General features: G+C 39.6%; 1 protein-coding gene across 2 annotated transcripts; it reads right to left on the reverse strand.

Annotated features, from left to right (window-relative positions):
* Positions 1–2,582: 2,582 nt before the first annotated feature.
* On the reverse strand, positions 2,583–9,793 carry MTERF1 (mitochondrial transcription termination factor 1). Of its 2 annotated transcripts, none has more exons than XM_043872234.1 (3): positions 9,718–9,793; positions 9,121–9,182; positions 2,583–5,039 (listed from the first exon to the last, which is right to left on the reverse strand). In XM_043872234.1, exons 2-3 carry the CDS (start codon positions 9,123–9,125, stop codon positions 3,851–3,853), a joined length of 1,194 nt encoding a protein of 397 aa, XP_043728169.1. In that variant the 5' UTR covers positions 9,126–9,182; positions 9,718–9,793; the 3' UTR covers positions 2,583–3,850. The 2 variants fall into 2 exon arrangements, with proteins under 2 accessions (XP_043728169.1, XP_043728170.1); XM_043872235.1 differs by lacking the exon at positions 9,718–9,793 and adding an exon at positions 9,494–9,711.
* Positions 9,794–16,172: the final 6,379 nt, after the last annotated feature.

Below are 16,172 nucleotides of genomic sequence, written 5' to 3' on the forward strand. Positions count from 1 at the left end.
CTGTTGTGTCCGACTCTTTGCAACCCCAGGCCAGAATACTGGAGTGGGTAGCTGTTCCCTTCTCCAGGGGATCTTCCCAACCCAGGGACTGACTCAGGTCTCCGGCATTGCAAGCAGATTATTTGCCAGCTGAGCCACCAAGAAAGCCCAGATTCCAATGGTCCACGTCAAAAAAACCTTAAAAAAAAGAAAGACCCTCCAGCAGCAAAAAGATTGACTTGCTGTAGTCTCAGATGATGATGAGCACTTTTTAGCAATTAAGCATTTTGAATTAAGGTATATATTGTTTTTGTAAGACAGCATGCTATTGCACACTTAATAGACTATAGTATAAACATAACTTTCGTATGTACTGGGAAACCAAGAAATTCCACGTGACTCACTTAATTGCAATATTCACTTCACTGCAGTGATCTAGAACCAAACGCACAATAATCTCTAAGACATGCTTATAATTCACTTTTTTTTACAAGAACTGACTCTTCCTCAGACTCAAACCTTAAAAGAGGGCATGTTTCAAACGACTATATAAAAATAGATAAACAAGGTCCAAATGTATAGCACAGGAAACTATATTAGGTATCTTGTAATAAACTACAATGGAAAAGAATCTGAAAAGGTATATATTTTGAATCACTTCATTGCACAACAGAAACATCATAAATCAACTATACTTCAAAAAATATTATATGTGTATGTGTATATACATTATATATTTATATTATATAATACATATTTATACATGTGTACTTATGTAAGATTAATATTTTATATAAAATACTTACATTTATATAATGCCTGCCAGGCATTGCCCATTTGTTTCTACAAAGATTACAAAGGAAGTTGTCCCTCTCCCAACCCCCAAATAGGTACTGTATTTTACTTCTGTGCATCCCACACTCTCTTTGGTCACTGGCAACTACTGTTGCTATATCATCTCTCAAAAGTCCAGGTATAATCCTCATGACCAGCTGATGCCAATAAGCTTTTACTTCCTCTGCCCACCTCCCTCAAGTTTCTTATAAATTGTTACACTTCAAATCAATATCTCAGAAAGTGTTCCTAAACAAGTCAGAAAACAGGGACTTAAGGGGGTTTATATCCCCTTCTTCCTTCAAAGCCAGTAAAAATGCATCAAGTCCTTTCATCACATCACTCTGACCTCCTCTTTCCCCTCCCTCTTCCACTTTTAAGGACTCCTTTGATTACACTGAGCCCACCCAGATAATCTGGGATAACCTCCCCATCCCAGGACTTAAACCATAACAATAAAATTTACTCCCAATCCTACTGCTGTATCTATACAATAGATTATTTGCCAACACAGAAGAATGAAATACTGATACACAGTATAAGAATGAACCTTAGAGACATTATGTTAAGTGAAAGAAGCCAGTCACCAAAGGCCACATATTGCATGATTCCATTTATATGAAACGTTCAGAATAGGCCACTTTCTAGAAAGATCAGTGATTGCTTAGGGCTGGGAAGAAAATGGCAACCCACTCAAGTATTCTTGCCTGGGAAATCCCATGGACACAGGAGCCTGGCGGGCTTCAGTCCATGGGATCACAAACGAGCTGGGCACGACTGAGCGACTAAACAGGGCTAGGAAAGCAGGAGGGGGATAATGGGGATTGAGTGCCAATGTGTATAGGATTTCTTTTTAAAGGGCATGAACACATTTTGAAGTTAGACTGCAGTGATTATTGCACAGCACTACGAATATTTTTAAAAGCTGCATACTTTGAATTGTGTAATATGGGAATGATGTCTTTAAAATGCTACTGTAACTATTTATTCTGGCTACCACTAAACAGTTATTGTGTGCAAGAAACCTTAGAGGCCCTATATCACCTAATTCTTAACTCTGGGAGGTCCATTTCTCATCTTATAGATGAGAAAATAGGTTCAGTAAAATTAAAACATTTACACAAAGTTACAGAGCTAATCAGGAATAGTGCCAGATATATTTCTCTAAAAAAGTGTCTCTAAAGTCCATGCTTTCTAAGTTATGCCATGTTTGCCATCAAATAGTTTATTGGAAATAGTTGAGTATCATTTACATACAAATGGCCTTGAAAAAACATGCATTTTGTTACTATCACTGGTGGCAATAACCTTTCTGACGTATCAATGATAAAAAATAAGGCTTGACACAGGGCATTATACCCATTATCTTGGTGTGTGTGTTTATCTGTATCTATAATGGAGTATAACCTGAAAAAAAATAACATTGAATCATTATTCCGTGATCATGAAACTTAATACTGCAAATCAACTATATTTCACTAAAAGAAAAAAATGCTTCAAAGGTTAAGTGTCATGTGTTACTTAATTCAAAATCCATATCTAGAAAACAAATGCCTCTGGAAAAAACTGAAAGTAATTACAGTCATATAATTGGTTCCTTCTCTTTCAATTTATGCAAAGCTAGACCGGGAATGTTTTCAAGATACAGATAGATATGTGTCATTTTTGAAATTAATGCCTCTAGAAACTTTTGACTCTCTATTTATATTAGTAGAAACACCAGCAAATTATAAATAAACAAAAACCATCATTTCTTTAAACTACATTCATTAAGCAAAAATATTCCTTTATTTAGACTTACATTTAGTTTTTCATCCATGTATTTACAGGAATTTACAAACAGTAACTTACTAGCCATTCCAGAAAGGTAAGTGGACCAAAAAAGTATAAGAGGAAGAAATACAGATATGATACAAACGGTATACTTCTTCACCTGAATTACTAAATTATCTATTTAATTGTTACATTAGTCTATTTGTTGCTGTAACAAATTATCACAAACTCAGTGGCTTAAAACAACACAGGTTTATTATCTCCTGGTTCTGCAGGTCTGAAGTTTGACAAGGGTCTCACTGGGCTAAACTCAAAGTCCTGAGTTTAGCCTCCCTCTCTGAGCACTAGGGGAGACACTTCCTCGTCTCGTCCACTGCCGAGAGGCCACCTGCACTCCTTGGTTCCTGCCCCCTTCCTCCTTCAAAGCCAGGAACAGTGGGGCAAGTCCTTCTTCCATCACATCACTCTGACCTCTCCTTTTACCTCCCTCTTCACTGTCAAGGACCCTTATGATTATACTGGGTCCAACCAGATAAGCCAGGATAACCTCCCCAACCCAGGACTTCAAATTAAGGTTCTTAAATCATATCTGCAAAGTCCTTTTGTAATATAACAAAACATATCCACAGGTTCTGGGAATTAAGACATTGAAATCTTTGGGTTAACTATTATTCTGCCTGTCACAGTTGCCCCTATCTTCAAAGAAATCAGGATATACCCACAGGAAATTTAGCCTAAACTGGAGGAGCCATGAGGCATACTAATGATTTAAATGGAGTATGTAGAATTTGGATGAAGAATTCCTCCTCTGTGTTGTCTTATTTCTACTGACACTGTATTTTGAAGATGAACTATAATTAGATATATAGAATAACAGGAGAAATAGTTGCTATTCAAAACCATGATAAGAAACAGAACTATCTAAATCAATCTCTCAATTTTTAAACAGGAACAGAAGCCAAAAAAGCTAATTTTGCATTTTCTTTTGTTCTGCCACAGCACTCAGCAATGACCATTAATACAATATCCACAGCCTATATCATAAAATCGGATGTTGTACTATTAATAATTCGAACTACAGAAGAGGTAGCTGGGAAGACTATATACTTGGATATACTGACAGTGAGTTTTTATGAAACTTTAAAATAAAATATCCAAAGGCATATTACATATGTATATGTGGTTAAAAACACAAATCTCTCCTTTTTGAAAGGTCCAAATTCAAAATGAAATAATATCACTACATTAGAAGACTGACTTTTGCTTAATTCTCCAGAACAATGTTCTGCTCAATATATAACTTTTTCAATTTAGCATTATATCTTTTTTGACTCCAAGACAGAAGGCTGATGTTTGATGTACTCAAGTCATAGCCAATGTTTACCAATTCTTTGATTCGACTCTTTAAAGTACTTATGCTTGAATCCAAAATCCTAGGATGTTCAATTATTTGTGAAATGTTAACTTTTTCTTCTATGAGGCAGTCTATTTTATCATTAAACTTCTTCTCTCCCAAGAAGATCACATCTGGATAGCTTAAAACAAACTTCCGTATCTCTTTCGCAGTACACCCAAGAGAGATCAGTTTTTCTTTGATATTTCTGTAGCTTCTTCTCATACAGTCACTGGAAAGGTCTAGGATTTTAGCTCCTGGACCACATATCAGACTAAGCAGCTCCTCGTTATTCAAGCAGAACGTGGACTGTAAAAATTCAATATTAGTTTTTATCCGTTTGGTGCTCTGAATTAAGATGAAAGGGTTTTTAAAAATTATCTTCCTGACAAAATCTGTGGGACCATTGTGACCCAACGACAAACAGACTTCTTGCAAAAATTCAACCATCTGTTTATTCAGATTAAGACTATTGGAGAAGGTACGTGGGGCATTGGTCAACAATCGACAAAGGTATTTACGGGTCAATCCAACTGAGTAGAGGAACTTTATGTTATTCTCTAAGTTCAGGTTGTCACTGGACCGAAAAAAAGATTCAGGAGAACGTTCCAAAATATTTACAATTTCAAGGTCTGATGTCACAATTCTTCTCCACAGATCCCACCGATTTGCAAGACTTTCAGGAGTGCGAGTCATGGCTCGTGGGTATCTTGATATGATGCTAGCAATCACTTCTTTGCTGGCTCCTTTAGACAGAAGGAACGTCTGCAGGTCCTGCTCATTAGTATCTGTCCTGTTAAAAACTCCAGGCTGTCGCTTCCTTGCCATGTCAACATCTACTCCCATGGTAAGTAAGTTATTCAGCAGTTCCTCATTTTCCAAAGGTTCACTGTCTGCGTTATCACATTTCTTACCGAAAAGCCTAAATGAAACTGATTTAAAGATGATTTCTGTTGAAAATCGCATCATCCAACATCTTGAACCAAAGAGATAGTTACTTCTCACATACAAGAGGTTTCCTGGCGCCATAATGGTCAGGTAGCCCAAACCGTATGGAATGCTGTATAAAACAATATATACAGTATTACACAAACACACATGTTAAACAGCTAACAGATTTTATCATGATCCTGTATTGTGGTCAGTTCTGTAAGAAAACACTAGAGATCCAGCTCTCCTGATTCTGTGATAACAATCTCCCCACCACACCCCCACTCCCTGGCTCACCACTTCCGATTATCTGTGGGCCAGGGGCCACTTCTAGTCTTAACACAAATAAAAGCAGCACACAGCAACAACACTGCCCCAGAATTATTCTTGCCTTTACTTACTGTTTGGTCCTGCCTGCACTGGCTACCCAAAACCAATTGCCCTTTGGCATCTCTGCTTTATCTAACTGCTTTCCAAAGCTCTGACTTATTTTTACTAACTGATGCTTTCAATTCTGCCTTGTCTTCTAACTTCCCAGATTCTTGGCCTTGCATTTGCCCACAGATACCAGCCTTCTTTGCCTCTTGCTCTCACTTTTTGGTTATCAAACTTTAAATCTAGCCCTGAAAACAACACTTCATACTATGTTATTTCCACCCTAAACACCTTTTTCTAGGTTCATGGTATTCTTTAAAGCCATCCTTAATTCTTATCCTACATGGATCTCTGGTCAACAGCCCTGATCCCAATCTCCATGTCACTCAATTTACCCTAACGCTCCCTCAGTTGTTGGGTTAATCCAACAACTCCAAACCGATTTTCACTTCATTATGACCCAGTTGGGATATTTCACACACAGGGTCCACGACATGTGGAATTATACAGAGAAGTGAGATGTACATATTTAAAAACTTATTTTTGCCCTCCTCCTTACCACCATTTTACAGAAGACTAACTCAGGGCTCTCTGCATCTGCTTCACAATACATATAACTTTGATCAAGAGATTAAAACCTTGACAACTCATTTTCCTGATCATTTAGAAATGGGACATCAAATGTATGAACTTATACATGACAATAATCATAGGTCCCTATTAAAACAAATATCTGTTTATAGGAAATATTTTAACAGAAAAGCAACAGAAAAGTTTTTGTCTTGCTATCCAAATTGTCAGATGATTTATGCTCCTAAATTGCTTATGGTCCGAGTCATACAATACATAACACTTTTTTGTAAAGTGCTGTACATAATATTTTACCAGTACTTTCTCCTTTTCAGACTATATAGCTGTGACAAACTACTCTTAATTTCTAATTACTTACAATGGGCTCTTAGTACTTAAAAGAGGGTTCTCCCTCCTCCTCTCTCCTAATTAAGCATAAAACAAAGAATAGAGATAGATGGCTCCAACTCACTACTACTATCTCTGGGCTTGATATGCTGCTTTCAAAATCCATAAAAGAAAAGTTCCTCTGTGCCTGTCCTTTTAAAATACTCCAATTTAACAAGAACTTGGATTATGCCTACTGGCTGGGAACATTCTAATAACTCAGATAATCCATTAATCCTCAAAGAATTAGGAAAAGATTCCAAAACTATAGATTCAAGTAACATTCTCACAAAGTAAACAGGAAACAGCAAAAGCATGTTTTAAGACTGCCCTATACCCTGAGTTCATTATTCTTCATGTCTTCATAATAACATATACTCTGTAACTACATAATCTTCCAAAAATACATGAAGACAGAAACTTAAAAGTAAGAACCTCCTAATTAAAGAATGAGGCTTTACCTTACCCAGCTCAAAAACCTCCTCTCTTCCAGATGCTCAGGGTGACCTCTACTGGATAAAGGGGCAGAACACTGACAGCTCTAGATAAAACCAGTGCTTTCCAAAGAGTGGGTATGAGACGATCCAATGGGATATAGGAAGAAAACAGTAAAGCTCTAATTTATACTTGTCTTGGCCTTTTAAAATTTCTACTTTTTACATGTTTCGTAATTATACAATATAGTAATAACAGTACCATAAGACATGTATATAACTAGTCAGTAAATATACATATGTTCAAGGTATATTTATAGACCTTTTTAAAATTAAGATTATATATGATCAAAAATGTCTAAGACTACTCCTTTAGACCACACTCTACTCTTGAGAAACAGAGCTGAATGAGTCACAGTAAGTTCAAAAGAAATTCTACTGACAACAAACTGAAAGTAAAAATATATGCCAAACATCTTAACAAGAGAGTAAGAAATTAAGACTTCTGGATCTGTTATAGGTGGATTTGTCTTTGTGTATAATTCATTCTCCGTGGACATACCTTTCACACAAATTAACAAGTCCAAAACCAAACTGAGCATCTTTCCCAGCCCCCAAACAAACGAGCCCCCCTCTAATTAATGAAATCACCATTACTCTCACAATAAAAGATGTGAAAGTAAGCTTTGCTTTTTTTTCTTGTCCTCGAACCCAGAGTCTTCTTCAGTATCTCTGAAATCCAATCTCTCTGCTCTTTGCTAATTCTCTCACTCAAGATTATCAGTCGCTTAACTCCTTTCTCTAATATCAGTCACTCAAAAGTGCCCCCCACAGAACACTTATGAAACAAACATGTGGTCATGTCCCTCACTTCCTATTAGACACCTCTGTAGCTCTCCCCTGGAAGGTAAAATCTTCAGACTGGCCTTTCTAGCTAGCTCTTCTATTTTGCAATCTCACAATGAAACACCATTGCCTGTTAAGTCTCTGGTCCTAGACATCCTTGACCATTCTTGTCTTCCCGCGTTTTTAAAGCCACTCTGTCTTTCAGAAAGGCCCATCCTCCTAAATCTATCCATAGTACAAGATTCCATTCAAACAGTATTTTCCCACAACTCTTTAACTTAACAAGTACTTCAAGGTGAAGTGAATCATTTGTTTTATAGTAATTCATTACTAAGGAGCCTAAAATTAAGTCTTCTATTTAAATAGGAAAAAACTGAACTGGCCACAAAAATTTGGTTTTGATTACAATATTATAAATGAAAAAGTTGGAGCTCCCCCCCCACCCAATATCAATAGTATGGGCAGGATCAGCTAAACCTAAAAACAATGGTAACTAACATCAACAATTGGTAAACATAGGAAGACATAAGACTTCTAAATATCACTGTTGGAAGGGAATTTGATACCATCTATTGTATCTTTCAACCCAGCATTTCTACTTCATGAAGATTATCCAAAGGAAATGAAGGACAAGAATGCACATTTGTTACTTCACAGAAAAAAAAAAAAAAAGATGAGCATTATAATAGTTTGTGGGAGTAAAAAAAGAAGGAACCCAAATGGCCACTAAGAGCAGAATGATTTAATAAAAAGTGGTACGTCACTACAATGAGGCTTCCCTGGTGGCTCAGAGAGTAAAAAACCTGCCTGCAATGCAGGAGACCTGGGTTCAATCCCTGGGTGGGGAAGATCCCCTGGAGAGGGGAATGGCTACCAACTCCAGTATTCTTGCCTGGAGAATTCAATGGACAGAGGAGCCTGGTGGGCTACAGTACATGAAGTCACAAAGAGTCCCACAAGACTGAGTGATTAACACACATCAATATAACATTACACAGCCTACTCTTTAAAAAGAGGCAGATCTAACACAATAAAAAACATGTCCTAGGCATTCTAAGTGGCAAATTTCTTAAGAGTGTGGCTAGGATAATATCACTTACATGAAAAGGGGAGAGGGGATAAAAACGGGGGAAGTTATTTTTCAGGTTTCAACACAAAAAAAGTTACACCTGCTAAATATCAATGTTATTTTACTCTTTTAGCACCCAATCTCCCTTCAAAATAGTCCTATGACACCTAGTATGGTGAATAAATATTTAAGCAGCCTAATGCAAGTAGTATCAACTGACTCAATCTATAAATTTAAAAATAATTAATATTCCAAGTTATTTCCATCTGTCTCTCAAATTGACGTTTTTAATTACCAAAGCCATTACTCCAAGCGTTAAAAGCCAAAGTTAACAAATACATGGAAAACCTCTGTACTTGTGAGGTCTAAGGGATAAAAGTGAGTTTATGTTCCCCTCTGCTCCACAATTCCCCGGACAAGGGGGCTTTGGATGGAAATGGGTAATCTCTGGTTACACGGTACTGCATTCCAGTCAGTCTTTCGACAAAAAGAGCTAAGTTTGAAGATCTTTACAGAAATTCATTTCTCACCTCATCTGTCTTAAGGACAGAGGACTTTGCGTTCCTCCAGAAAAGCGGAAAAATAGTTGTCCCTAGAAACAGAAAAAATAAAGAAAGGGGTACAAAATGTTGTCAGGACTCCGTAATACAGAAAAAAGATCAATCTCACTTAACAGTGCATAATGTTTTCGTAAAATGCATAATTTTCAGCATACTAAGCATCTCTCAGAGATATTGGGAAGAAAATGCTAAGTACAAGCCCGAGGATAAAGGGAAAAGGCAGCAGAATCACGAGCATAATTAGCAAAACCCAGAACTAAGTAATTCACAAACATCATCTTACTTAAAAGGTAGGCATTATTCCTAAAATTACAAAATGAGAAAAAGCGCCGAGCTCCCTTACTAGCTTGACTTAGCTGGTGGAAGCAAGTTTCGAACCTACGCGGGTCTGTAACTCAAAAACTCTACGGGTATTTCTACGAGTTCCATTCCGCGGGTTCTTCGGTCCCTCGTCCTCCCACAAGGAAAGTCAACCAGGGGCTGAGCGGGAATGGGACTCAGTTACACATCACAGCCACCCAGACCCGACTCTAAAAAGAAAAAGCACAGCAGCAGCGAGTCACCAACCTCAACCTGGAATACAACAGGGCACGGGAAAAACCCTTTCCTGTCTCTTCTGCAGTCTCGCGAGAAACAGAAGGACGGAAGTGGACAGAAATAACTTCCGGTGACGGGCCGCGCATACAGGTGACGTCACGCCTCTGGCACCACCCCTCCCCCGCGGCCGCGCAAAGCTTTTCATAGCCCGACGCTGGGTCCCGGCAGGGGGCAGCAGGAGACCGCGGTGAGCGCCTTCTGGGAGTATTTCGGGGGGCGAAACGGGACTCGGGGGAGCCTTCCAGCCACCCGGCCAGAGGCCCTGAGTTGCTGCTAGACACCGACATGAAATGGGAAAATCACTATTATATACATGAATTTTGTAGCGTGATAGGTTGATTACGCTTATTTATGTGATTAACATGATGCAGATGAAAACTTGAGCGTTTCAGTTCAGTTCTATTCTGTCGCTCAGTCGTGTCCGATTCTGCGACAACAAGGACTGCAGCACGCCAGGCCTCCCTGTCCATCACCAACTCCTGGAGTCCACCCAGACCCATGTCCATTGAGTCGGTGATGCCATCCAACTATCTCATCCTCTGTCGTCCCCTTCTCCTCCTGCCCTCAATCTTTTCCCAGCATCAGGGTCTTTTCAAATGAGTCAGCTCTTTGAATCAGGTGGCCAAAGTATTGGAGTTTCAGCTTCAACATCAGTCCTTCCAACGAACACCCAGGACTGATCTCCTTTAGGATGGACTGGTTGGATCTCCTTGCAGTCCAAGGGACTCTCAAGAGTCTTTTCCAACACCACAGTTCAAAAGCATCAATTCTTCGGCGCTCAGCTTTCTTTATAGTCCAACTCTCACATCCATACATGACTACTGGAAAAACCATAGCCTTGACTAGACAGACCTTTGTTGACAAAGTAATGTCTCTTGTAGGGACTTATATTATCAAAGATTATTTCAAACTTAAGCAACATGATGGTTTGTTTTCATTGATGTCTTGTAGGCGATTAGTTCTCCTGAAGAGATTAGTTCTTCTGAAAATAAGTTCCATATTTCCTATCTAAAATTTTCTGATTACAAATGTATCTTAAATGCATATTATAAAATGCTGAATAAGAAAAGTATAATAATGGATAAGAATGGTGTATTATTGATTCATTTTTTTTCTTCTATTTTTGCAAAGAGGTTTACTCATTAAGGATTAAAAATATTTTTCAAACTCGGAAAACGTTGTCATTACCTCCAGTAGGAGAAATGACTTGGTTGCCATTGGCATTGCATTAGAATGGAATCTTTATATACCTTGCCTGTGTTTTATTCATTATTCACTATACCCCCCACCCTGTTTTCAGGATGAAGGGATATGGTGAAAATTAAGACAAAGCCCTGCCCTCCTGGACTTTATTTCCAAGGTAGGTCTCATTCTCACCCTGAATGTCTGCTCATCTACATGCTTCCCCAAGACTGCAGGTGACCCAAGCCTCCACTAAAATGATGTAATTAAGAAAAGAAAGTGTGGTTGGAATCACTGGGAACTGTGTGTGGGAGAAGACCAGTGGCAGGGAGTAAGCAATGATGAAGAAACAAAGAAGAAAGGGGATGAGGTGAAGTAGTAGCATGGTAGAAGATAATTTTTCCTAGACACTGTTCTAAAGTTTTTATCTTTCTGAATTTGATATAAAGGCTAAAGTAACTCAATTTTTAAGTCAAATTTATATTGTCATTATTGTCATGTATCTCTTTTTACAGTTCTCTTCCTTTTCTGCAACCATGGCAATATAAGATCATATATGTGTTTCTTTTTTAAAATAGGGGTATAGCCAAAAAATGTCCAACCTACCACACAATTGCACTCATCTCACATGCTAGCACAATAATGCTCAGAATTCTCCAAGCCAGGCTTCAACAGTACGTGAACCATGAACTTCCAGGTGTTCAAGCTGGATTTAGAAAATGCAGAGGAACCAGAGATCAAATTGCCAACATTGTTGGATCATCGAAAAAGCAAGAGAGTTCCATAAAAATATCTACTTCTGCTTTATTGTTTATGCCAAAGACTTTGACTGTGTAGATCACAACAAATGGTGGAAAATTCTTCAAGAGATGGGAATACCAGACCACCTTACCAGCCTCCTGAGAAACCTGTATGCAGGTCAAGAAGCAACAGTTAGAACTGGACATGGAACAACAGACTGGTTCCAAATAGGGAAAGGAGTACATCAAGGCTGTATATTGTCACCCTGCTTATTTAACTTATATGCAGAGTGAAGTGAAGTGAAGTCACTCAGTCGTGTCCGACTCTGCGACCCCATGGACTGTAGCCTACCAGGCTGCTCAGTCCGTGGAATTTTTCAGGCAAGAGTACTGGAGTAGTTGCCTTTCCTTCTCCAGGGGATCTTCCTGACCCAGGGAATGAACCTGGGTCTCCCACATTGCAGGCAGATGGTTTACCATCTAAGCCACAAGGGAAACCCTATGTGCAGAGTACATCATGTGAAATGCCAGGCTGGATGAAGCACAAGCTGGAGTCAAGATTGCCGGGAGAAATATCAATACCTCAGACACGCAGTCAACACCACCCTTATGGCAGAAAGTGAAGAACTAAAGAGCCTCTTGATGAAAGTGAAAGAGGAGAGTGAAAAAGTTAGCTTAAAACTCAACATTCAGAAAACTAAGATCATGGCATCTGGTCCCATCACTTCATGGCAAATAGATGGGGAAACCATGGAAACAGTGTCAACTTTATTTTCTTGGGCTCCAAAATCACAGCAGATGGTGACTGCAGCCATGAAATTAAAAGACACACTTACTCCTTGCAAGAAAAGTTATGACCAGTCTAGACAGCATATTAAAAAAAGGAGAGACGTTACTTTGCCAACAAAGGTCCGTCTAGTCAAAGCTATGGCTTTTCCAGTAGTCGTGTATGGATGTAAGAGTTGGACTATAAAGAAAGCTGAGTGCTGAAAAATGTTGCTTTTGAACTGTGGTGTTGGAGAAAACTCTTGGGAGTCCCTTGGACTGCAAGGAGATCAAACCAGTCAATCCTGAAGGAAATCAGTCCTGAATATTCATTGGGAGGACTGATGCTGATGCTGAAACTCCAATACTTAGGCCACCTGATTCAAAGTACTGACTCGTTGGGAAAGACCCTGATGCTGGGACAGATTGAAGGCAGGAGGAGAAGGGGATGGCAGAGGATGAGATGGTTGGATGGCATCAACAACTTGATGGCCATGAGTTTGACCAAGCTCTGGGAGTTGGTGATGGACAGGGAAGCCTGGCGTGCTGCAGTCCGTGGGGGTTACAAAGGGTCGGACACAACTGAGCAACTGAACTGAACTGATAGTTGCTTTACAATGTTGTGTTAATTTCTGTGGTACAACAAAGTGAATCATCTATATGTATACATATATCCCCTCCCCCTTGGACCCTCCCTCCTACCCTGCAATCCTCCTATCCTATCGTCTATGACATCGCAGAGCACAGAGCTGAACTCCCTGTGGTACATAGCTGGTTCCCATTAGCTATCTATTTTACTTATGGTAGTGTATACATGTCAATCCCAATCTCCAAATCATCACACCCACCCACGCTTCCCCCCATATATGTGTTTTTAAGTGACCTTACTTGGGCTGGGGATCAAAGTTGCAGGATTGAATGGACCTCTCCTTCCCGGGCCCCCTTTTTATTTGAAAGCATGTGCCAGGGCAAGGACAGACTCTGGAGCCCTCCTTCCACAAGTTGTACTTAGACACTCAGGACATATGCTGAGAGTCAAGTACAAATTTAGTATCTGTGCTGTATTCAGAAGCACCTCTGCCCTTTTATAAAGAAAGTTGTTTGCTCTTGTTTGAGGTTTTCTGTTTGTTGTTTTTTTTGTTGTTGTTGTTGTTACTACGCCCGAAGTACCTGCCTGATCAGCTCTGCCCAGGAAGTGTCCTTAGTTTTTCATGCAAATGGACTTCTAGCAAAACCACAAGGCTTTGGTTGACCACTCATGTTTGAATCTCAGAGGATCCGACTGAGGTCAGAGAGGAAGTGGTCCTCCACCCCCTTCCCCCCACCCAATGAAATCACACCCACAGACTCCTGCACTCACGGACACATGGCTCACCCACACCACATCAGCTTCCCAGACAGACTGCCAGCTGCATACAAGTCTCACTTGAGGGCCTTCAGAGGAACGTCAGGTCTCTACCTAGAACTCTTCCTCCATTCTCTTGCCTGGCATTTGGTTTGCCTGAAAACCAAAGAGAAGTCTGCAAAGCTTAAGGCTGAGTAAACCAGTAAAGTTACCCACAAAGTCACAGGCGGTTAATATTCTTTGTTTGCAAACAAACAAACAAAAGGGCTAGCTTAATTTCCTTCCTTTCCAAAACAGTTGTTTTTAACAACGTTAGATTTATACAGAGTTTCCTGCTGGCAACTTTATTTCTCTGAAATGAGCCTAACCAGAATCTAGAAAGACTTCGTGAGTAAGCTCTCCTACTTCCAGGCTAATTACCACAAGGGTCTCTGGCAAGGAACTGGATACTTAGCCTGGCCAATTTGCTGATTCCAGACCTGATGTTGAAATGGGAATCCAAGTTCTTGTTCACAGAGTCAAAGAATGAAATTTACGATCAAGCAGACACTCATGGTAGTAAACATGCAGGATTTATTTTAGAGAAGTGAGAAGTACAAAGCTCTCAGGACAGACACTGAGATAGGGTGAAGTGCCCCAAAGGCAGGAGTTACAGCAGTTTGTATCTTTATCAGTATTGATCTGTTTGTTTTTGGTTGACTTGGGTCGCTGACATATATGTAATTTCTAACCAATCGTTTTAAGGCAACTATGTCTAGTTTGAGATTTTTTAAAAAAATTTTTTTGTAACTTGCTTTTTTTTTTTTGATCCCCAAGTCCTTGACTTTTTCTTAGACATTGACTTGCCCTCCCATGACCCTTTCTAATGACCCCAGGCCATTGTTCAAGGACCAGATGCATGGGGTAAAAGTTAAAGGTCTACCTGGTGCTTTTCTTCTTGATAAGTTGGACAGCAGTTAACGATTGTCCTGTCTTGGGTCTGGATGTTTTATTACCTACTAGATTAGGGAGGTATTTCTCTGAATGCCTGGAAACTGAAACAACTGTATAACTTTAGGTTAATGAAGCAAGATATTTGTATGGGAGAAAAATTTGAAATTTAAAAAAGAACCAAGGTCCCAGCCCTACACTAGCTGCCTAAAAATTTCTACCTCGATATGATCCTGGGTTCTCAAGGTAATTAGATTGCCACCATCACCAGAAGAGAGTTGGCTAAGAGAAACACCATAAACTTGAGATTCCACTCAGTCTGGTGAGTTTAACAACCTTTTGGGTTGTTTGATCCTACAGTACTCTGCCTTAAATTACCATGAGGCAATTCTTCATCACTGGTAGAAAATGTTACATTACTGCAGAGCAGGGGAGCAAATATTCACAAGATGGAATAAAACCCACTTTTTCCAAAATTATATTCCTTCCTGTTTACAGTCTATCTTAAAATTCCACCTTTAGAGATTTATTCCTCGGTATTTATAGCATGACAATTTTAAATCAGAAACGGATTTGAAAGGGAAAACAAATTAAGCCAACAGTCAGCGACCAGCAACCAGTTCCTCTGGTTCTGCCGGCTGCACGCACCATCTGATAAACCCGGAACCACCTGAGTTCTGCTAAAGTAAACCATGTCACCTGAAAACATGAATGAGCAAAATGGACCTCACTGCAGATGTTGTCCAAGGCGTTACTTGCCACACCACACAGAAAAGCAGCTTTCAGATCTGTTGTTGGACAGCCTGGCTCACATTTTCTTCCTACTGGATGGTCTTCAGGACTTCAAACTCCTCTCCTCACTATTTCACCCAAAGTCAGCCGTGCTCCAGGCCCATCTTCAGATCCAAATCCACGTGAGGCTCAGTGAAATAAAATCCCACCTAGGTAACAGATCCTAGTCTTCTTAGTAGTGGAGAGGGATTCAAAATAGCAGATCATATTAAATCACGCTTTTAATAGTTAACAGTTATAGAATAGTTATTATGTGTAAGGTCTTGTTAACCCTGCAAAGCATATTTTGTTATTCCTACTTTACAGTTAAGAAAAGGGAGAGATGAAGCAGTTAAATAAGTAGCCCCATATCACACACCCAGGAAGCAGGAACCAGAAATCAGATCCAGGCTATTTGACACCAAACCTGACCTCTTAATAATTAAATTCTATTAACCTCCATGGCTTACTTGCTCAGTTGTGTCTGACTCTCTGCTACCGCATGAACTGTCGCCCGCCAGGCTCCTCTGTCCAAGAGGTTTCCCAGGCAAGAATACTGGAGTGGGTAGCCATTTCCTTCTCCAGGGGATCCACCTGACCCAGGGATTGAACCCAGTTTTCCTGCATTGCAGGCAGATTCTTTACCAACTGAGCCACCAGGGAAGCCCTATTAACCTCTACTGCACCTAATA

Source organism: Cervus elaphus, chromosome 18 (assembly GCF_910594005.1).
Source record: "Cervus elaphus chromosome 18, mCerEla1.1, whole genome shotgun sequence".
Classification (NCBI taxonomy): domain Eukaryota; kingdom Metazoa; phylum Chordata; class Mammalia; order Artiodactyla; family Cervidae; genus Cervus; species Cervus elaphus.